General features: G+C 39.2%; 3 protein-coding genes across 3 annotated transcripts; 2 read left to right on the plus strand and 1 right to left on the minus strand.

Annotated features, from left to right (window-relative positions):
* The first annotated feature begins 1676 nt into the window (after positions 1–1676).
* On the plus strand, positions 1677–6310 carry bnip1b (BCL2 interacting protein 1b). The gene is made up of 6 exons (XM_068716139.1): positions 1677–1784; positions 3159–3251; positions 3342–3433; positions 3885–3992; positions 4648–4766; positions 4936–6310. The coding sequence occupies exons 1-6, from the start codon at positions 1701–1703 to the stop codon at positions 5130–5132; spliced, it is 693 nt and encodes a 230-aa protein (XP_068572240.1). The 5' UTR covers positions 1677–1700; the 3' UTR covers positions 5133–6310.
* Positions 6209–18436, minus strand: LOC137876811 (uncharacterized). The gene is made up of 7 exons (XM_068716611.1): positions 18203–18436; positions 17816–17940; positions 17287–17498; positions 12855–13115; positions 11460–11602; positions 8712–8923; positions 6209–7103 (listed from the first exon to the last, which is right to left on the minus strand). Exons 1-7 carry the CDS (start codon positions 18350–18352, stop codon positions 6776–6778), a joined length of 1431 nt encoding a protein of 476 aa, XP_068572712.1. The 5' UTR covers positions 18353–18436; the 3' UTR covers positions 6209–6775.
* A 124-nt stretch (positions 18437–18560) lies between these two features.
* Positions 18561–23282, plus strand: htatsf1 (HIV-1 Tat specific factor 1). The gene is made up of 10 exons (XM_068716138.1): positions 18561–18616; positions 19299–19463; positions 20168–20402; positions 20622–20669; positions 20785–20939; positions 21100–21263; positions 21407–21503; positions 21617–21706; positions 21808–21945; positions 22141–23282. Exons 2-10 carry the CDS (start codon positions 19299–19301, stop codon positions 22393–22395), a joined length of 1347 nt encoding a protein of 448 aa, XP_068572239.1. The 5' UTR covers positions 18561–18616; the 3' UTR covers positions 22396–23282.
* Positions 23283–24625: the final 1343 nt, after the last annotated feature.

Consider the following 24625-nt stretch of genomic DNA (forward strand, 5'->3'; position numbering starts at 1 on the left):
GTGTTTAATTTTCATAGTATTAGCAAAAAACAACAACATCACAGATTCTCTCATTCCTCTATATAAACTTTTAACGTATGTATATGTCTAACGAGATAATATAGGTATAAGGAAGAGACAAAATGCATTATGTAGGACACTATACCTATTATTGTATGATACACCCTTTTGGAGATTTCAGGCCCAAGTCTATTCATTTCTACTGAAGATGTTTACGGGTCACAAATATATAGTTTCCTTTCTAGAAAAGGCTCATTCATTTCTTAAAATAACTTTTTTAGCGGGTGTTAAGTATTTATGACATTAGGACAGTGTATGTGGGATTGACCTACCATAAACTTCAGTGCCAACCTTCATCATAGTGAAAGAATTGGTCACCCAGTGTAACGCTGTGGCTCACAGAGTAAAGATCTGTGGCACAGAGGGATAAGCTATTTCAGAGTTTTAGACAATACCTGTTAGTAGGTTTATTTCACTGTTTGTTTGGGTCTCTGGGACATTACATAATATCACCAGACTTGCCACACCAAATACGGTATGGCTGCCAGGATGGATAACTGTGCCACATATATTTGGAAAGGTGTTAAAAACTACCTCAACCAGAGGCTGCAGCCAGAGCCTTCCCACTGCAAGTTGTCTCTCTTAATACATCTTTGGCTTCAAACTTCTTAAAAGGTCTTTTTTGGCTTAATTTTGGATATTAATTCCCAGCCCACTGACCACAAGATACAACATCACTTCAAATACATCAATGTGGATATTATTACTTATTTTCCCCTTGATAAAGCTCTGCATATTCCATATTTCCATATTTATTTCTTTGAAATGTATAAATAACAAAAATCACAAGCATAGTCTATATTTAGCTTAAAAATGTTAAATGCCTTTACATGGTACATTTGATGCAAACTCTTAAACAATACGTCTTTGTACTTATTACTAATGCAGTATTTCTCTCTCACATTTGTCCAGCTATATATGCAGTCTATTTAAAAACTCCTGTCCAGAAATCCTCCAGCTTTGGACATAGTATCCATATGTTGTGGGATCACACCTGCATTGCTCTGTTTTTTAGTAAACACGTGTGGAGTGAAGCTGATTAATTGCTTCATTATGAAATTGTTGCCTTCTTTAAATTAGTTGCAACTTTTAAGTCGTTAACCTCATAAACTCATGCAAGCCCATTGGGGGTTCTGTTTTTACAAACTCACATTGTGTTGTTAAGCAGTAGAACATTCAAGAGATTTATTTTACACTCCACTGTAGATCCTGTGTCCCAAATGCCAGGGCAACATTTTTAGTTGTAAAATAAATGTATGTGATGTAATGGTGCAGCCATACAAAACAGCTACAAAACATAAAGAGATAAGGAGTCCAAGATCATAACACTAACAAAGTAGGTTACAAGTGTCTCACGTTTCAGGAAAAGGATTCCAGGAGAAAAAAGTATTTTGTTTGAATTTTTACTATAAAACCGTACATATTTGGTATGCCATGTTAAAACTAAATGTGTTACTCAGAGTTAGACTTCTGATAATCTACATCAATTATTCGTTAATAAGTCTATCATATTTTAACAGAATAAGTTATTTAATGATTACACAGTGGTATATTAGCAGTGTGAGAGGAAAAAACTATTGCTTCGCCTTCAGCAGCGCGCGTCATATTTAGGGCCTCCAGCTTGCCGTACAAAAATAAATATGGCGTCTTCCGCTGATGTACACGTCCGAATTTGTGGACAAGAAATTATAAAATATGACCTAGAAATTAAGGCACTTGTTCAGGTAAGAACTGCAAACGTGTGGTTTGTCTGTCGATTCATCTTTTTTTGCTCATGCTGGCATCGAATTTTTTCTGGAGAGATGTCATTAAGTTTAAAAGTTGCTCTAACCGTTAGCTAACAAAAGCTAATGTTAGCTAACAGTTAAGTATGCAAAGACCGTTAAAATAGGCATTGAGGTACACTGAGTGCCGGTTTTTCAGTGTAATGATAGTACATGTGTTTAACTTTATTCCCATCACTAATCAGTGATCCCTCCGTTTTTATTGTCTAACGTTATCGTGAAACTAGCTATCGTTAGCCGATGTGTCAGAGGGATAAATGAGGAGTAATATAAGTTATTAGTTGAGAAATGGGTGTTGAAATCTGTTATTAGGCATCACACCGGACCTTTTGACCGAACAATGAATGTTACAAGTTACCTTGTAAGTTAACTCTTGTAATTCCAATAGTGTTACCAAACGTACGCACAAGCATTAGATGTAAACCCTATTTTATGTATATTTTTACATTTAAATCTATTAAAGCTGAAACAATTGGTCGCTTCTTTTAGGTAATCGCCAGTGAATTAATTATTGACATTTACATAAGTGATTATGTAAATCACCTATGTTTTAAATAATTTCCTCAATCAAAAATTTACTAGAGTTCTTCAATTGTCAATGTTTCCTGGTTTAGTTAGTCTTCATTTATAATATCGTTAGACTGAGTATCTTGGATTTTGGTCAGACAAACAAACTATTAAGAAAGCCTGGACTGTTTTTGTGAGCGTATTTATTTATTTATTTAAATTTTTTAGACGAAACGATTCATTGATTAATTAAGTAGCTACATCTGCAGATAAATATAATATTTATTATACCATGTTATTTGAAACATATTTACATGTCATAAATATACTTTAGTATTGTGTCGATTAATTGTCCACTTAACTAATATAAATATAATCAATAATTCAAAAGAAAGGTTTACTGTTATGTTTTTTTATTTACAGGATTAATGCCAAAAATGTTTCAGTTTATATAGAAAATATGATAATAGAGCATTACTTTGGGTGTGTGATTAGTGTTTCCCTTTATTATTGAGTTTTATAAACAAAATTAAAAGCAAATAAATATGAAAAGGTTGATAATACCTCTCTGTATGTGATTATAGGTCACCACCAGACTACTTTTTAACTTGTAGTAAAATACATTATATTTAAAGAACAGAATGATTTAAGTCGAGCTGTATTTTCCAAAACAAAATTAAAAATGAGTCGTTAGCGTCATGTTTCAGTGTTAGTTTTGCTCTTCCAGACCTTAGAGCAGTAGATCATGATCATATAATCATAAATACATACCATGTCATTTTGTTTGTGTGTTTGTGTTACCTGCAGGATATCAGGGATTGCCCTGGACCTCAGTCAACTCTCATGGAGTTCAACTCTCAGGTCAAAGAGAAGTTCAACAAGCTCAGACTCAGAATACAGGTCAGGCCTGACATCGCGTTTGTGCTGTGTTGCATCTGACAGATTATCTGACAGATAACTGTTTTATTTGACGTGGTGTGCTGTTGTCAGGATCTGGAGCAGATGGCCAGAGAGCAGGACAGAGAGACGGACAGACTGGCCATCCAGGCAGAGACGGAGAGCCAGCGAAGGCAAATGTTGAGGTGTGTGTGTGAATTTTCCCCCTGAATCACTGACTTTATTGACATCATCAATCCCACTTAAATGCCAGCGTCCAGTCAAGTGTTTAAGTGAGTGAACCAATCTGTGTTTCGCTCTCAGTCAACACATCACAATGAGCTGTACTGCTTGGCTGGAACACCTCTTTGCATCAGGTTTGGTGGAAGCTCTAATGTATTGTGTTCATGGTGCTTTTGGGAGTAGTTAACATTCTAGATGTTGACCCTTTGAAAACAATTGCAATACATTCATACCTGGATCTAATAGTAGTTTGAGAGGCAGATAAATGCAAGTATTACATTTGGTGTTGATGAGTTTAAACAGCATGCACACAAAAAGATTCAGACACACAGACCAGTTGAGATGAAGAAATCTATAACAGAAACTAAAGTTCTGACAGTTGTTTTTTGTGTCATTTCTCTCTGTGGATTCCAGTAACCAGACAGCGTGGAGGAAAGCTAACCTGGCTTGTAAACTAGCCATAGACAACACGGAGAAGGACGAGCTGCTGCATGGAGTAGAAAACCAGAGCACCAGACAAAGGTCAGTAAATCCAGAAGCTTCACTGTGGCGCTGACACGATGAGCCAATCAGCTTCATGCCATTATATATTTAACATGTACACCTAATCGTTAGAAACAGACATTTAAGTTGCTTCTGACTGTCTTTTTAATAATATAATTACAGCTAAATCATTAACCACCTCAGTGTTATATTAATCCTGTCCGAATGGAGTGATTTAATTTGTGACGAGTCATTCATTTTTACATTTAAGAACTCAAATGATTAAAAATGTATGCAGTCACGCAGTCTCTGATTTTTGCTTTTAGTCTGGATGACTTTGATCGTAACTTGATCGTATTTGTCAAGCCAAGTTTGCCCTTTGTTTGTAAAATATGCTGCTCTGCTGACAGTTACTAGACTTGTGATTGGTCATATGCTGCAAACCCCCCAGCAGGTGAAAGCTTAGCGAGCAGGAGAGCAGTGATAGAAGTCGTGCGCCAGGAAACGCTCCTCGTGCTCAAAGCATGGTTTTCTTCTCGCAGGCTTCAATTCAACAGAGATATTCTGTGCAGAGTGATCTGTGCCGCGCTCGCCATTGTAATTTGCGCGTCGTTTTAATTTGTGCTTGCGGATATTAACAATGATTTGACTCCATACAGACCTCAGATCTGCTTTGTGCCTGTTTTTGTATCAGGAAGGTGACCAAAGAAAGCCTAGTAGAAACCAGTAACAACATCACAGAGAGTCTGATGTCTATGAGCAGGATGATGGCTGAACAGGTGAAGCAGAGCGAGGACACTATTGGCACACTGGGTAAGAGAAAACCTCTATTTTATCAATGTGTTTTACTTTGTCAGGGTTATAGTTTGTGTAAATCCAATTTACAACAATGTTTTTCCCTGTGAAAATATTTTTTATGTATTTACCAACACATATTCCCTCTTAAGCCTTTTATACATTCTTCTTCCTCCTCCTCACACAGCCACTTCCTCAAGTACGGTGCATGAAACCAACGACGAGTTTAAAAGCATGACAGGAACCATTCACCTGGGGAGGAGACTGATTCTCAAGTACAACCGGCGGGAGCTGACAGACAAATTGCTCATCTTCCTGGCTCTGGCCCTCTTCTTCGCCACCGTCCTCTACATCCTTAAGAAACGTCTCTTCCCTTTCATTTAGCTGCCTGGCTAAAGAACTCACCCAGGCTGCACTCACCAGAAAGTTACCACAGGGACTTTAAACAGGTATGGACAGGTATGCAGAGTTGGAAGACTGGACTTTTGCACAAAGAGACAAAGTGTCAAGTGAACACTTTTCATATTGTTTTGCTTCCTCATTTTTAGCTTAACAATATGCAATTTGTGAGTTTATAAAGGGTAAACTTAAATTGGTAATATGAGGTTTCATGCAACAACAGTGATAGGGTTAAAGCCTCAGCATGCTTCAAACAAACGTGTACTGTTCAACCATGTCTTTAAGGTAAAAGCTTTTATACTACTACTCAAAGTCGGCTGTCATAGCGTCCTCTTTCTTTCCCACGTCACATCCCAAGAGCTGTGGCTTTTGAGTGACTGTGTCGTCTTGAAGCGGCGATTTATACAAATTAAGATAAGGGTGCACACTTTCAGGCAGTCTCTCCAAGTGGTGCATGAAAATTGTCAGCAGTGGAACAGAGCATTGGGAGAAGTTCAAATTCTGTCTACTTTTACACCTCTGCTCTCCTGATCAGGAAGTAGACGTGACTGATTTAGAAAAGCACTTTGAAGCATTCTGAGGCCTTAGTACTTCATCTGGCATTCAGAACTAACAAGGGTCAAAGCCATAGTATACATCAAACCTCACTTTGTTTACTTTTTGTCAAATTACAATCTGTGTGTGTGTTCAACAGAGAAAGTGTCTGTTTATCTGCTCTGGACGGCTATTCCAAATACGCCATTGTTATAGTTATTGACAATTTACCTTGTGCCTTTCTTCCTTCGGATGTCTAGACAACTCATTTAGAAATCTGATTACTTTCCTATCCCGTAAAAGTAGTCTGCCACATTAAGTCAGAGACGTTGTGAATGTTGAACTATGTTTGTTAGAATAAAGTTGAATTCTTCTATTTCCATATAATGAGAGAAATGTTGATGTGACGAGTTGCCACAGATGTGCCAGTAGATGGCAGGATACCCAACATTTACCACCATCGGAGATGCTTTTTATTAATTTATATGAAGGAACTATTTTACAGGACTGACTGACTAACACGCGTCTCTCTGTCAAAGTCCAATGACATCATTGTAGTTTATTTAATTTCAATCAAAATGTTTCCACATGCATTTTTTAGATTAATTTCAATAAAAAGTTACAAAACAGCGCTGAAACCTGTGGTCTGTATGAAATGTGAGTCAAGTAGAGCATCAAAAATACATATTTATAACGTCATAACAGAAGAGTGCTTTCCTTCCTGCAGACTGAACCCTGACTGTCTACAAGATGACGTTTGATGGCATGTCTACTTCACGGTGCATAATAAAACGATACTCATAAATACAAAAAAACGGATTTAAATAGGTAGAATACTGACTTTGAGCCATCAGCTGCACTTGAATGAATCCCTGTGGTGTTTACTCGTGTTTTCACTGTCCTTTGCTGCAGGATGCAGCCACTGTGGTTTACTGTGATGTTGAAGTGAGGTAGATAAATGGTTTTCATCCTTGTAAAATGTAAATATTACAGATTTAATAAGTTATGGTTACTAAACTACTACTATTATAATAGTAATAAGTGCATGACTTCTGTGTACCCTGTCTGCACCTTTGCTTGATTCGCCTGTCTGTTTATACAGCAGTAACATTGTTTTTCTCAGACATGAGAAGACCAAATTGGGTGGCGTTGTCGATCTGACTCAGCCGGTTCCTGTCCTCTGGTTCGGCCGCTTTGGTCGGCTGCTGCAGGGGTCCTTGATTGGTGGTGGGCCAGGACACAGTGGGGGGTGGAGCGGTGGTGTGCTGCGGAGCGTCTGCTTGGCTGAGGGAGCAGGTGCTGCCGAAGCTGCTGCACAGAGCTCCCCAGTGTTGTTCGCACTGCCTGCGCAGCCGCTGGCCGACCCACAACCCGACTGTGTCGCCACACTTCAACAGGAAGTTCATCAGCTCCACATAAGGTCTAATGGCCCAAACACACATGAGAATTATTTTTGAGTTTGTCCAACTTTCAACACAGACTTATGGCATATTTAGGAAAACACCACTTAAGGTAAGACTGTAACGTTTTCACAGCAGATATTTTGACTCATACACTTGTATTGCATACTAAACTATGACATTGTTATGATATACCCTGACTTTTAATATCACCTTTTTATGACATAAAAATGACATTTTGACTCTATGATTTATGACATATACCATGACTTTGTTTTAGGACTTACTATATCATATTTTTTATGACATACTTAACTATAACTTTTTAAAACGTTTTTCATGATCTACTATATCGTGACTTTATGACATTTTATACTCGTGACAGTGTAGTGAATACTGGAACAGCAATTAGACTGGTATTCGAGCAAAAGAGGCTACTGACTTTTAAATGACATTTTTTTATGACACTGATATTTTATGACTTCCTATACCATTACTTTTTGTGACATTTTATTTTCATTTGACCATCTTTATGACATGCTGTACTATGACTTTTTACATATTATAGTAAGAAGTTTTACCATTACTTTTTAAAATACATTTATTGTGACATACTATTCTATGAATCTTTTATGACATACTATTTTCACAGTGCAGCGAATACTGGATCAGCGATTGGACCCTAAAGCAGATATTAGGATGGCAGCAGGATCAATTCAGTGATTTATCGTACAGATATGCTTACAGGATTCAAATTAAGCAGTAGGTCTGGCAGACAGGTGACAGTAAGACAGGTGACAGGCAATAGGTAGTGAGCAAAAAGGAAACAAGCAAGTTTGACTATTGTGATTTTTTTCATGACTTACCATACTATAACTTTTTTCATGACTATATTACTTTTTAAAAACATTTTGATAAAATGCTGTTATGATTTCAATTACATCTTTATGACATACTATAATATATACTTTTTAATTTTTTTTTGTTGTGACATACAGTTGTTACTTTTTAGACTTTAAATTTTTTTTTTGACATACTACACTGAATATGACATTTTCCATGCAATACATTAATATGACTTTATAATATAATATTTATTAATATGACAGGTATGTTAAAAAAAAGTCATGGTAAAATATCTAATTTTTTTTGTCATGCTATGCTATGACTTTTAATGACATTTTAGATGTACTATACTATTACCTTTTAATTACTTTTTAAAAAATGCTATACTATGACTTTTTAGAACTTTTCTTTAGGACTTTTTTCAGCTACTACAATATGACTTATTTTTGACATTTTTCAATATGCTATACTATGACGTTTTTATGACTTTTCAAAATATACTATGGCTTTTTTTCGACGACATAAAAATGTCATAGTATAGCATGTCGAAAAGTCATAAAAAAGTCACTATATACTGACTTTTTTATGACATTTTTCGACATACTACACTATGACATTTTCATAACTTGTTTCGACTTGATATGACTTTTTAAAGATTTTTTCAATATACTATACTATTACTTTTTACTACTTTTTTTTTTTTTTAACTACGGGTCAATACTGTATTATTCCACAGCGGATGTTGGTAATGAAAGTTTACTGTTTGTGTGTCTCTGTCTCTCACCCCGGGGGAAACATCAGGTGGAACTGGACCAGGTTGCCCATAGTATCCATGTGGTCTCGTGGTGCCAGGCAGAGCTGGTGTTTGGAGTAACACTCTCTCTGAAGCAAGAACACCATCTCTTTTACCGCTGAGCACCGGCGGCTCACACAGCTGAAGCGCTGCCGCAGTCCCAGCGCCATGCACCGCAATGCTTCCTTCACAAATGACTTTCCCTGGGAGGAGGAGGGCAACAGGAGGAATCAGTTTCATTTCTGATGGCTCGGTCAGCAAAGCTGCATGTACTACAATGTGAAATCTGGCATGGGACGTATGCCGTCTCCCCGGCTTCTGTCACTTCCTGTTTGAAATGATATTCCTACAGACTGTCCTTTATTTTCTGTGTACATTTGGATCCACCAGAATCTGACATGCTTGTGTGTGGTCGTTATCTTAAGTGAATAAAGAAACAGTGTAACATTAGGCATGCATCAGTGAGACAAACTGAATAAAAACGACCATGCATGTGTTGTGAAAGAGTGGGGCATATCTATCATTTTACAGAGTCAAAGTAGGTGTATGTGTGTCCACTTACCAGAAGATAGTTGAGTTATAGGCAAGTGCAATATTTTCCTTTGTTGAGACACCATAGGCATTAACACACTAACGTTACGTTCAACTGAAATTAAATTGCATTTATTTTGTCTGCTATAGCATACATATCTACCCTGTAAATAACTTGTCCTGTGGTCCTAAAGTGATACATTTACATTTTATATTCTTTGGTTTCTTATCATATTGTTTGTCATGGTATAGAACTGCATTACATAATGAACATCATCCACTGCACTTGTTCATGCTGGAGACACATTAGACTTGCATAAATGTAATACAAAAAGTCATAGTATACTGCGGCATAAAAAAGTCATGCCATAGTATGGCATAAAAAGCCAAAACCAAGTATATCATTGAAAAACCATAGTATAGTATGTATAGTATTTAATAAAAAGGCAATAATATAGAAGGTCCTAAGAAAGTCATAGTATGACGTGACAAAAAGTCATAGTATAGTAAGCCATAAAAAAAGTCATAGTATGGTATGCTGTAAAAGTGTCATGATAAAAGTCGTACAATAGCATAGCATAGAAATGTCATATACTAGTCATACTATAGTATATCATGAACATGTAATAGTATAGTATGCCATAAAAAAGCCATTGTAAAGTATGTCATAAACAAATCATAGTTATGGCATGGTGTAATAAAGTCATGGTTATTATGCCATGAAAATGTCATAAGAAAAGTCTTAATATAGTACCTCATCATTGCAATAAAGAATTCAAAAAAGTTATAGTATAATATACCAAAATTGTCAAATAATAGTATATCATAAAAAGGTCATAAAATAATATGCCATAAAAATCAGAAAAGTCATAGTAAAGTATGTGATAAAGAAGCCAAAGTAAAGTATGACAGAAACAGTAATTGTACAGTATGCCATCAAATTGAAAAAAGAAAAAGTCACAGTGTAGTATCCCATAAAAATTACCTATGAAAAGTCATAGTATAGTAGTACATGACATATAAGTCACATTGACGTTAGTAGGTGATGCAAGGGTTACTTTTCCCAAACAAAAGACGCACAGGAGGATGAAAAGGTAAATCATGCCTACATATTTGTTTGCTCAGTAGGGATAGGAGTATACACAAAATAGTTTATCTACAGAAGAATCAATATTTTCAAAGCAAACAGAAGTGTGAAGGCATAGCTCAACATAACATAACAATTGTTCATTTTGTGACAAAAGCTCCAAATTTGGCCGATGTGTTGATAGATATATTGGGAACTAAAGTGGGTAATGGACCATCAAAAACTTGCATCATAGTGGCCGTGGCAGACATTTTTTTTAAATGTCCACCAGTGGTTGGTCAACCTTTCCTATCCCATCGGACTAACAGCAATAACAGCCAAAAGCAGTGACTCGCTTCAGGAGTTCAAGTATCTTTGGGTCTTGTTCACAAGTAAAGGTAAAATGGAGCGTGAGATGGTCAGGTGGTTCGGTGCGGCGTCGGCAGTGCTGCAGGCGTTGTACCAGGCCATTGTGGTCAAGAGAGAGCTGAGCCAGAAGGCAAATCTCTCAATTTACTAGTCCATCTACGTTCTGACCATCACCTATAGTCATGAGTTTTGGATAGCAACCGAAAGAATGAGAACGGCGGCCAAAATGAGCTTCCTTCATAGGGCGGCTGAGCTAAGCCTTTGAGGTAGGGTGAGAAGCTCAGACATCAGGAGGGAGCTCGGAGTAAAGCCCCTGCTCCTTCAAGTCGAAAGGGGCAACTGAGGTGGTTTGGACACCTGATCAGGATATCTCCTAGACGCCTTTCTTTAGAGGTTTTCCAGGCACGTCTGACTGGTAAGAGGCCCCGGGGTAGACCCAGAACACGCTGGAGGGATGATATATCTGGTCTGGCCTGTGCTGCGGGTGTCTCTTATGAGAGAGGCTGCAGTTCAATTATTTTTGCCTTACATTGTAATAAAATTTAATATTTGAGAAATTGAAAATATGGAAACACCTGCTTTGGGGTGGTTCTAACTGCCACATCAGAATGCCAATCTGCTATGGCACAATATCCACATCTCTTGTAAATATATAAAGCTGCATGTATCAAATTTGATGCTTTCGTCAAAAAATGAACAATAGGTTAGCTGTAGCCATTACTCCATTAGATTCCATTTAATTTTTTCTTTTGAATTGTCGTGCTGCAGCCCACCTGTGAGTCATAGCGCCCGGCGTTGTGCAGCAAAGTGAGACAGATGTGGTGCAGCCCTTGGATTTCACAGGAGTTGTTGTTGAAACATTGAAACGTCCCACAGCCGACATCCCCTGAACTCACCAGGCAACTCTGAATCTCCGCTGAGAGAGACAGAAGGACACAGAGAGAGATCAGTATTAACATACAGGGATACAGAAGCAAGCGTGTCTCTCAAATCATATGTGTGCTGTATTCTAATTAGAGAGGACAATATAAGCATTACAAATAGAATGATATCACACATCAGGTGATACTTTGGGATCAACCTGTCATGTCCATTGGACTGCCTCAGTTCTACAGAAAGAAAAGTTAATGCCCTTATCATGTAATTTTAGGCTGTTGTGAGTTCAATGTTCTTGTATAGTTTGTTTGGATTCTGGGAAGTTTAAGAGTTTATATAACACAAGCTACACTGTAGTGGACAGTAGGATAGAGACAGCAAGCTCAAACTGGACAACACTATGGAAAGAATTTATTTCACTTTGAAAGCAATATTTCATTTCAGTTCAGCTTTGAGAAGAGTTTTTGTTCACTTTTGCTGAGGTGACAATATCACCCGAGTGGGACTCATGAAACAGATCACTTATTGTTGTTAGTTTCACGTTAACCTTTAACGAACATATAGGATTAGTATGTTGTTCTCATGGTCTCTACTAGTTTATGCTTCTGTTGATGTTGTGCAGCCTGCAGGTCAGGCCGCCCTGCTGGTACGGAGGGAATGTGCTTTGACGGGATCGAGCCGCCGGAGCGGCGCATTGAGTTACAGCCACCATCAGAGCAGATGGACCGGCTCGGTCCGGGACAAACTCAGCCGGGTAGGGATACATTAAACTGATACAGGCTTTAGGGGTGCACGGCATGCAAACTATTCTGCTGATGCAATGAAAGGCCAACATATAGAAGATGAAAATATTAGGCAACCATCAGTCGCCTTACCGTCAGTTTAACCTACCTCACTTCACTGCATACACATCAAAGGAGACTCAGTAATAATATACTTGTAATACATATAAATATTATAACAAATGTACATGGCAGTGTGTCGTCACCAAGGCTATTGGACAGTGGCATCCGGTGAGAAGCATTGCAATGCCGCAGACAGACCACATACAACATGCCCAATTGTATCGGTGCTAAATCTGGACAGAAAGGAAGCCTAAAATAAGGTTTCCCCAGCAGAGTAAATACACAATACTTGCAAAAACAATACAATTGCACTAAATGCAAAAAGCGCATATTTAAACACTAAACCAAGCCTCTCCCCAAACATGTCAGTGTCTACAGCCGGATTTAGTCACAGCAATTGATGAAAGGTAGAGAGTTAAGGCAGCAGTACACCTGCTGTTAACTCACCTGTGCTCTGCAGGGACAGGCGTTTTTTGACATGGCTCACTTGTTTCTCATGGGCATCATGCAGATCCGTGGTCAGCACCTGTTGACAGGCCAGGAGCAGAAAAACCACAGCGGACACGTTCGCCGGCATGCTGTCGACTGACCAAAGCTTTGAATTCAAGATTTTGGTTTGTATAGATTGTTCGTTGTATAGGTTGGAGCAGCACGGGCACAGCCTTGCAGAAGAGTTTCCGCTGTAAAGTATTTTCCGCGGCATGACGCCTGAAATATATAAAGCCACATGAGCACTGCGCGTTCACATTGTATCTCCACCAATCACAACGCAGCCCTGTGAACACACTACAACGGAGCCAAAAGTTTATCATTGATGAGAGAAAAAGAGGACCGACAGTAACAGAATGTAGCTGCGATTAAATAAACTCGTTGATTGGGCTTCGATCTGATTTAGTTTTCCTATTTCGTATCCAATATCAGTGGCGGACTCAGACTGTCTGAGAGGCAAGGGCTAAATAATGTCTTCATTTAAGGACGCCCGTTAGTGCACTGCATCTCGTTTCTCCACTGGAAGGGCATCCTAGAGGAAGCTTTCATATATTCTACCTCATGTTATAGCTTCCAAGAGGACACTTCATCATGTTTTCTCCACTGGAAGGACACGATCAACGGCACTTTATCATGTGTTTTTATAAGAGCATCCAACAAGACACATTTGTTGTGCTCCAGTGTCCAATAAAATAATAATATCCAAATATTTTCTTATAACAGCTGTCTGATATAAGGTCTTCCTGTTCCTGGAGTCTGCAGGAAGGTCAAAAACTCAAGACATCCACACTCAATTACCCAACAGCCAGAGTGTGAGTGTGTTTGAGGATTAGCAGCTGCTTTGTTGGCAGGGAAGAGAGAGAGAGAGAGAGAGAAAGAGTTAGATAGAGAGAGAGACAGAGAGAGAGAGAGAGAGAGAGAGAGAGAGAGAGAGAGAGAGAGAGAGAGAGAGAGAGAGATGGGTCACAAATGCTGTGTTACAGTGCTACATTCCTGTAAACTGTCACTTTTTTCATCACATCTGTCTGATATGCTTATAGGAATAAGCCTATAGTATTCTTATACAATATATCCAGTAACACTCCCTAAAAAGGCACAATTTATGGGGTCAAGAGTTGAAATTAATGGCTTTATTGACAGTTAATACATCATTTGGGCTAATGCTTTATAGCTCAAGTACATTTAATTATTGATACAAAGAAACATGGGGTTGCCAGGTTGGGAAAAAAAAGAGCTTTCACCACATATATCTCAAGAAGACTAAGATGCTATAGCCATGCAGACTACTGCAGACGTCAACCCTTTTTTAATGACCTATTAACATTTATAACTGCTGACTCAATTACATAATAGAAAGGGAGAAACCCATGAGCATCTATTAATATATTACTGACATTTATAACTGAATTATTAGCAATGAGAATGGATAAACACCTGCCAACCACCTAATGCAACCCTACATTTGTTATTAATGGCTTGCTTACTGGTTAATGCACACACACAAACATAAACATGCTCCGACTAGCTCAGGCTATCGTCAAAATGTTGTTTTTTTTAAATGCTGAATAATTATTTCTGACTTTAATTTTGAGGTTGCCACCAGGCGGTGTATGTGATTAAGAAGGTTGTGTCTGACACTTGAACTTGCCTAAAAAAAATAGTAAGTCTGGTTGAAATGTCTGTGACCAAATATAATAACTAACTTATTGTGTGGTCATCCTCCATTGTACTGGGGTGAAATCATAATGAAAAAAACACCCACACACTCTCATCATTTAAATTTAAAAGCAAGCTTTCGGTCAGAGACCTCGTTCATGGCAGGAATCCCAAACTCAGCAGATACAACTAAACCATGTATAATCATGGTTACCACTAGAGGTAAGTGAGATTTTTTAAAATTCTTTAAAACTACATGGGACAGGAAACAACAAAAAACGGACAACCTTGTACTTTCAGATCGGTAATTAGGCTTCATTTGGTTAGAATAAGTTTCTGACAATTTGTAAGCTATTGCGGTCACATCATAGAGTAACATGCTTTTGCTTGCGAGTCCAAGGTGGGTTATGCTTTGACTTTTGTTTTCTTTCCCATACGCTCCATTCCTACAGCTCACTTGTTGTGGTCGTGTTTTGTCTCTTAACAGCCATGACCGCTGACCCTTGACATCAACAAAGAGACAGGCCTCAGTCATGTGACACCGTGGTATCAGCATTGCCAAGCGAGTTAAAAAAAAAAAAAAAAAAACTCAATTCATGCTACTATGCCTCCTCAGGCTTATCTACCCTGCATCCTAGAGGCCTTCAGTGAAGATGTTTTAGGAGAGTGTGTGAGTGTGTTGTAGTGGGAGGTCAAGGTACAGAGAAAGGCTGTATTTATGTGTGTGTCCATGCAGGGGCCCAGTTGGGGAAGACATACTCTTTTGGGGGGGTAATGTTCGGACGTTCGTTAAGAGTACTTTTTTTTCACCCTGACCTTTTCAGCGCGCTCCGTCTCATCCTGCTTCAAAACATCATCCCACAGCTTCCCTCACACAACCCCTGACGACCACCCACGCAATGACCCTTCACCCCGACAATGAACACACTAATGCATACAGACACCACTGTGCAAACAGCACACATGCAGGAGCCTCTCCTGCTCGAACTGTGAATAACATGTCTGCCTCTGGATGCGTTTCTGCATTCATTCAGTATCTGCTTTGCGGTTACTGAACTCAAGAGGAATCTTTTACCATAACGTCTGGGTGTTTGAACTCAGATCAGTTGCTTGTATTGCTCTTATGTATTCAGTTCACCATTTAATCGAATAATTAATAATTAATTTCTGGTTTTACATGAAAGTTCAAAAAATAAAAATACAACACACTTTAAAAAAATAAGAAGATATGATTTTGTAATTTAGCTGAACAAATATGAGGACCATGAGTATCACTTACATGATGAATAAGTGAAGTGGTTAAGAAGTGATTAATCCATTGATTTATTCAAATAGTTCAGTGTAATACGTAAAAGCGTATTTGACTTTACACAGCTCACACACATAGTATACACGCAGACAGAGGGCATGAGATTTGTAGACACACTCTCTGACACACATTTGTGTTAACGTGTGGATCAATGCCAAAAACAAGTAGTTAAATCAATAAAGTTACACAAGCTGCAATGACACGCGCAGATACCAAAAACTGATGGACTGAAGTTTAAGACTGGATTTGAGGAGGCTTTGAGTGAAACTGCTGAGAAATCCCTTTTATCCTGTGAGCATATTCAAAACAAAAGCAGATAGGGACGCTACTCGTGGCTTACGTCGAGATAATTACATAAAAACGTTTTTCCTTCCACCATTATGCATGCCTCTGCAGGGTTGATGGTATATCTTACAATACTGGAAGAACACAAATAGCTGATAGGACAGGCTCATGCAAAGTGTGCTGAGCCAGTCATCGCTCAATGCACTGCGACTCCAAGTTGTACACCTCATATAGTAATAGTTCATGTCCTGTCTCAAACATGCAGATAGGCCTGTATATGTGGTGGAATCAGCAGGTTTGCCTCGAAAATGTAAGCCTCGGAATACTTTTGGGAGGATTTTGGCTTTAAAATGCCTAACTGAGAAAAACTACCCCACCTAGTGGTTCGGTTTTATGATTACACAGGAAACAATCAGGTAAGAATTGACTGTGTGGCTTCAAAAACTAACACAATAGCTTTGCATACCGCAGAGTATCTTTGCTAATAATAAAAGGCACAGGGACTACAAATGGGTACAATAAGAAAAAAGTAGAGATACAGGATGTCAACTGTGTTTAGTAAAGCACATAGGATGCACAATCAATGCTGCATACTAAACATGCAACAAAAATGAAATATGACAGTGTGATAACAAATTGAGACACCTAGATGCTGATAAAAATATATTTACATAAATGTCTTTCAATAATTCAATCTGAGTTAAACAGAAACTGTAGGATCTTCTTCCTGTAATCCTCCCAGCTGAAACGAGCCCAATGACTTCATGAATCAATAACATATTGTTAGTCAACATGTTTTTTGTGGAAAATGTCGATATCGCACATTTTTTTTTATAGGAAGAGCTGTGCAGTGAAAGTGCACTACTCCGCATTGTCCAACTTCCACAGATGAGCCATCAAACAACATCTCATGCTGAAGACTTTGAATGCCGAAACAGTCCAGACGCTCGTTGTCTTCTTTTTCTTTGTCATCCTCCTCTTGTATGATACTGCACCTTTCAAAAGGCTAACAAAGCCGTACAACATTATGTGCAGACCACCATGTGTACCTGCAGCAGGATGGAAAATATAGATGCCTTAACTGTATTTCTAAATTGTCCTCGACCTCACACTGTACTTCAGTTTTTAAAAACAGACCTCAAGGGGTTTTGGGGCCAGAAGCAGGTGGGGCCTCCTGTAGTTCTGTCTGCTCAGACGGTGCAGAGTTACAACTCAAGACGTTCTCCTCCCTCCTCTCCCCTGACAAGAAATCATGGATAGCAGTTTCTATGTGTGGCCGAAAAGTGTGGTTCATCTTGGGGTCGACGACCTGAGTGATGATTCTGTCCACACCGGACTCCAGCATACCCGATCTAGAAAAAACAATTAGGTAGGTTCACCATTAGAGAGGAACTCTGCTGACTTTACACAGGAAGATGTGGTTAATCTTCATGGAATGCACAACATATTCTTGCACGATGACCTCATGTACAGTATCGCTGACTGGGCGGAACTGCCATAAAATCATTAGCTGCAGGCTAAAATGTTGCTCATCTTGAAGAAATTGAAAACAATTCTTCAACAGAAATATCCTACACTCATAAAGTAGCTGGTCACTTTACATTGTCGTTCCTTTGAATTGTACAGGAGGACGATAAATAAGTCAAAGACAGTTGAAAGTAACACTTACTGGACAACACTTTGTCTCAGTCCGTTCCTCATCTGGTTCTTGTTGATGGACGGGTTCCAGTCCTGTGTGCTCAGGTGCGACGTGACGTAGTTGTCAACTTTCTGTCGCAGGTTCTGATAGGCAGGCTGGCAGCAATAACAGTGACAGCGATGTAAACCCAGTTATTGTGCAGTGATGCAGCACAGAATACAGTAACATGGAAAGTATATGGTAACAATGAGAAGAACACACTGCTAGCAACAAATTAGCACCTAACGAAAGCATGATATAGTTACCAATTACAAGTAGCGACTGAAGTTACGAGCTTAGCTTCGAGTCTGGCTCTCTAACCACAGCAGTAACTGTAACGTTAGCCAAGGCGGTGTTGTCGTTAGCCGACTGGCTTACCTTCGTATCAACGTCGGCGATACAGTCTCGACGGAACTCGTCAAAAAGCCCACGGTTCTTCAGATGCTCCACGATCATACCGATGAGCTGCGGGTCTCCCGGTGGAAGGTTGCCCGGACTGACGTTAACGTTACCGCTGCCTTCCGCCATGACAAACCCAAGTAAAGGTCTGCTAACGTACCTGCTAGCTAGCTGAGCCGTGGGCGCTTGTTTTCTACATCAGTGCTGTCCTCAGCAGACTGCGGGCGGAGTGACCGTGGTAGATGCTACGGTAAAAAAAAAAAGGTAGACGCTGTATAACAAATCGAGCGCTTAATTTCCAGTTGACAGGCATGCGCATTCGAAACCTGACATCGGAAGTACTTCATTAAAGTGTCGGCTGGAAGGGTAAAACGTTTGCGCGTAAATCTAAAGGTAATATTTATTTAACACACTAGCTGAATTCTCAAAACACAGATCGTTTCTGTGGTTGGGTATTTAGACGGAGGGAATATATTTCGTTAAGCTTTGAACCTACCAGATTTTAGATTGGACTAACGTTATTGTTGTTAAAGGTAACGATGGCTAGCGTTAACCAATGTTAGCTGTGTTGGCTAACATCAAATCATGTATCGTCTAACTATCTTAATACTCACAAGCACACACCTTTAGATGTTACCAAATGTTAATCAGTCAATTATCCTCATGTGAACTGAACATCGACAGCCTTGTAAACACAGATTAGTCTAAACTATCTTGCTGACACTGATTCATGTTGTCGGTTCATCAAACGCGCCATAGTGTGATGATTTAAAGCAACTGACTGACACCCTTTTCAGGACTTACGGGGCGGTGACAGTGCCAGTAGCAACATGTGATTGGTTCTTTAATTGCGTGGCTGTAAAAGGGCCTTATTATGGAGCAAGATGTTGACATGTTTTATAGGCTAAGCAGAGTCGTTTATTGTTTCTTTTACAGCACTGGCTTGTCATATGCGTTTACTATCCTGCCACACGTTGAGATTCTTTGCCACATTGGGGTATAATACAGCTGCTTTATACATACATGTTGAAATGGAATGCTTGTTGACCTGGATCATTTCACATGCTTGTTGCAGATGAGTGGTCAAGCAAATGCCAACAAAGAGTTTATGGAGCAGCTGCGGATGCAGGAGCTCTATGATCGGAGAAATGAGGGTGGCTCTGACCCCAACACCTACACGGACCCAGAGGATGGGACCGTGTATGACTGGGACCCGGAAAAGAAGGCCTGGTTCCCTAAAGTATGAACTCTTGTTTTCCTACTTCATATGTTTGTTCTTTGAAGGATCTCAGTCTCTGAGCTTCTATCCTATTTTTGTCTTTGCATTTTATATTATGGATTGTACTTGTTCTGTTTAGCCTTACTGTGTGCAAGTTTGGATGACTTTGCAATGCACAGTAGGCTAATGATTTTGAAAAAAATGATATATGATTTGCGACATTAGAGGAAATTATTATTTTTACATCATTATCCTAATTTTCATTGAATAACATATTCAAATGATAATGGTGCAATTTTTGCGAGAATCTGTACCAAACAAAGATGGTTTTCTTAAGCCTGTAGAATATGATGGGTTGGCCAGGACATCTCTGCAGCATGCCAGTATTTAATTTAAAATAGTATGTTGACACCACACAAATATATTAACAAATATTGCACCTCCTGCTATATAAAAATTGTAATAGGCCATATTGCGATTTCGATTAATTATGATTAATATACTATGCTGTTCTGACTGGGGGCACTGTGGCATAGCAACAATAATGTTAACACAACAGTACAAGGTCTCCATCATACCAGAACACACTTGGCAATAAAATGCATTTTTGGAAGCACAAAATAGAGATGTCTATTCACCCTAAATTGTATTGCAGACCTCTTTTTGGTATGTAGTCGTAACAGTTTCAGTGTTCATTTTAAGTACGTTTTGCTTCGTTTCTCCAGATAACGGAGGACTTCATTGCTGCCTACCAGGCCAACTATGGCTTCACTCAGGATGGAGATCCAGATGCCAACAAAGCTGCAGTGAGTAGCTCCAACCCAGCAGCCCCAGAACCACACAGCAAGCCCTCAGAAAAGGAGAAACCAGGAGATTCCTACAAGAACCAGGACCCAGACCAGCATGAGACCGCAGCTAAAGAAGCCAAACAGAAAGGGGAGAAGAGAAAAGCAGACCCAGGTAAAGTGACATCCACAACCATAGAGAAGAGACAAAACTAGTGGATTAACTAACACACAAATGGTAAACAATGTTTTTTTTTATTGTATTGATGTATGTTTCCACCTTTACCCCTGTCTACAATAGTGTTTTTTTTATGTACAATTGTACAACATGAGTTTGAGTTTGTACAAATGTATTTTTTGATAAATGCTTTTTGTCCCTTTCTCGTTCTTGTAGGATGGTTTGATATAGAGGACAATAAAAACACGAACGTCTACGTATCAGGTTGGTATTACTAACATTTCTTTTCTCATTGTCAAGGAGACAGCTGTCCAGTGAATAGCTGACTCTGTTCATCCTATTTCACTCTCTCCTCTCTCCTGGTCTTCTTCCTCCTCAGGCCTGCCTCCGGACATCAGCAATGACGAGTTTGCTGAGTTGATGACCAAGTGCGGCATTGTGATGCGGGACCCCATAACTGAAGAGTACAAGGTCAAACTCTACAAGGATAAAGAGGGAAATCTGAAGGGAGATGGTCTCTGCTGCTATCTCAAGGTCCGTCTGTCCTTGTCTAAATAGTTACCACAGCTGCGAGACCACAAGGTTCTGCACGGCTTTTGGCTGGAATGGCACAGTATAGAGAAGAAGTATTAGTTGCAGTAGTATTGCATTGCACTACAGTGAAGTGACAGTGTGTGTTTGTGATTCTCTGCAGAAGGAGTCGGTGGAATTGGCTCTGCGTCTGATTGACGAGTCCGAGGTCCGAGGTTACAGACTCCACGTGGAAGCAGCACGGTTTGAGCTAAAGGGCCAGTACGACGCCAGCAAGAAGAAGAAGAAGAACAAAGATTATAGGAAAAGACTGCAGCAGCAACAGAAGTACATTCTACTTCCATGTTCCTTTTTAGTTAACCTCCTACTAGTCCCTCTCTGCATGTAGGGATAAACAGCCAAAATGCTCAAGTGGATTAAGAGAAGACAAGTAATTGAGTATTTCCTTGTCTGTGTCTTTGTCCATGCAGACAGTTGGACTGGAGGCCAGAGAAGCAAGGAGAATTGAGGAAAAGACATGAAAAAGTTGTCATCATTAGGAACATGTTCCACCCCAGTGACTTTGAGGTGCGGAGAGACTAACACACACGCACACACGCACGCACACACACGCACGCACACACACGCACACTGTCTGTTGAGGGTATTAATCTCTGTGGTCTCTGCGCTGGCCTTCGTAGGAAGACCCACTGGAGTTGAATGAGTACCGTGAGGATCTGCGGACGGAGTGTGCGAAGTTTGGGGAAGTCAAGAAGGTCATCCTCTTTGATGTGAGTTTAATGTCCTTCATGCTCATTCATAGTAGAATGGTTTGAATTGTATGTTAGTGACATCAATAAGGAGCTGGTATGTGGTTGTGTTTGTGCTGCAGAGACACCCGGACGGCGTGGCGTCAGTCGCATTTAAGGAGCCTGAACAAGCCGATGCGTGCATAGAGTCGTTCAATGGTCGCTGGTTTGGTGGAAGGCAGCTGACTGCTCTGCTTTGGGATGGAACAACAGACTATCAGGTAAACGGAATGCAAAATACAAATGGGAATTTAGCAAGTGAGAAGGATGATGAAAATATTTAAAGCTTTTGAAGCTAGTCATCACTCTTACCAACAAGTCATGTGATATTTGCGTTATTGTGATATAAACTTGATTAACTTAAACTCTGCATCTGGAAAGAATTTGCGGCCTTAATGCTGATACTGTTTGTGCAGGTGGAAGAGACAACACGTGAGCGGGAGGAGCGACTTAAGGGTTGGTCCACTTTCCTGGAGGGAGGCGAGAAGGGCCTGCAGAACAACACTGCCAAGCCAGCAGAGGGCAGCACCACCAAAACAGAACCCACAGAACCATCCAGCACCACGGAGCCCGAACAGCATCCCGAAACAGAACCACAGAAAAAGGAAAAGGAAGAGGAAGCAGACTCTACAGATAGCAGCCTGGAAGGAAGTGATGACGAGAAAGCCTAGATACTTCTATGCACATCTTTGGTCCCCATGGCAAACAATCAGGACAGTCCTGCTAGATTGTGAACTGTGGTAAACACCCGTTCTGAGCAGGTGAGGAGGAGGAGGTTTGAGCTGTTTTGTAATGTAGAAAAATAAAATTATGATTTTGTCTACCCTATTTTCACTATTTTGGTTTACACTGTAATTAGACCTGCACTTGACAAGCACAGCACAGATTTCCCTGAATTTCAGTGTGCCAGTTTGTTTGCAGTTTTGTGTTGATAACCCTGAAATATTGATAAATTACAAAAGACAACTTACACTGAACAGATATCAAAGGGACACTTACTTCGGGTTAAATCATTAAGTACACAAATTTATATTGTTACATGGTATAGATCGTCATATCGCCCAAACTTTGTAGAAAGTACATATGTAAAAAAAAAAAAAAAAGAAAAAAAAAAAGTCCAAAAATCATAACATCAAACTTCAAAATAAGTTTAAGTTTCAACACTGAGCACAAATATAACAATGCTTTTTCATTTTCACAGTAGTTGCATGTGTGCTTAAAACAGCAACTTTCTTTGTGATTTTCATAGATGGTATAGACAGCGTGCTGGCTACTCGGGTTCCAATGTGAGACATACATTATTTAATGCAAAAGGGACTTCAAAACAAGAACCAACATACTTAAATGTTCACTAGATAGGTAGTGCATCCACTACATAAATGCAAACAAAAATAGATAATTGCGCTTTTCCCTTTTGGTGTCCAGTATCTGGATCTCTGAGATAGTAACCAGGGTCATGTGCTATAAGACTTATTACAAACACACAATCCCTTTGGATGCTGTCTTGTAAATATGAGCATCGATGTGTTTAATAAAGTTGTTTGGATTTGTAACATTTTGAAGTCTCGTGACATCATCTCATTCTGAAAACTGTAATGACACAAGCTACAGATTGTGTTTGATTTAAACCTTGTGACAAACTTCCAGTGAGTTACAACCCGACCTCCAACAGAGAAACGTCTGTGGAAAACTACAACTATGGAAAGTACACCAGAACTACAAGTAAATACTACAACTTCAATAGCGCTACAGTATCTGTGTTCAATAGATGTGGAGAAAGGCGACATGGTAAGATTTTCTGAGCAGGGGACACATACAGACATTATTTTAGTGCTACACTTACTTACAGCCTAGTTTTTCTTCTTTTTTTTCATCTTTTGTCTGAAGCTTCAACAAATACAATTATTTTGAGTAGTTTTTAAGAGAAGGGTAGCCTGATATTAAGATAGAATGGCCACTGATTTTCCTCCATATTATTTATAGGCTATTAATTATATTAAAGAGATGTGGACAGTAAGATGAAAGAGTTAGTGTTATATGTTTGTTTTTTCATGACCACAATTGTCTCTAAAGTTTATCAGACATTTGACCTGTCGTGGATGAAGTTTTACAACATGATCAATCAATCTATCAAGTTTTGATTGCAGTAGCAGACTTTTCGTGTCACTGTACTTTAGTTTACATGACAAGTTTTCCGTGGATTGTAGCATTTTGATACTTTCTCAGTTAATATATTAAGCCTGATTTCTATTAAAAGAGACATAAAAATTTCACTTTTTACAATATGGTACCTTTGAATACCATCATTACCTTACATTATAACGTAGTACATTTTTTTTTTTTACTTTTGGCTGAAGCAATGCATGATTTTTTTTTTTTTTACCACAAATACAAATAGAAACACTTCATTCACTTGTCTTTAGCATGTATATTTATAACTTTCAGTATTCCCAGTGTGATTTCAGCACAATCCTTCACGGCCTGCAACAAGTCCTTCTAGACTACAAAGCAGAAAACAAGGAGCTGGCTGCAGAAAATGCTGCTCTGAGGGAGCAGACAGCCAACAAAGAACTCAGATGGGAGCAAGAAAAAAATAAGCTTCAGGTACACGACTAACTGATTATTCTAATAGATCAGAGATTTAATCTTTCAAAGAGAAAATACGGAATTATATGCTGTCTCTGTCATTTCAGGAACTTGCTTTTAAAACTGACAAAGAGAAGGCGATGATAAAAAGTGAGGAAAAGAAGGCAAAGGAGGAGATGTAAAAAAGGCCGAAGAAGGACATAAAAGAAAAGGAGGAGAGAGAGCAGAAAGAAAGAGAAGAAAATGAGAGGAAGGAGAAGAAGAGACTGAAGAAATAAAAAAGGAGAAAATGGAGGAGAGAGGAGTAACATTCTC

This window comes from Cebidichthys violaceus, unplaced genomic scaffold (assembly GCF_023349555.1).
Source record: "Cebidichthys violaceus isolate CVI_PGR_0920_01 unplaced genomic scaffold, fCebVio1.0.p SCAF_20, whole genome shotgun sequence".
NCBI classification, from domain to species: Eukaryota; Metazoa; Chordata; class Actinopteri; order Perciformes; family Stichaeidae; genus Cebidichthys; species Cebidichthys violaceus.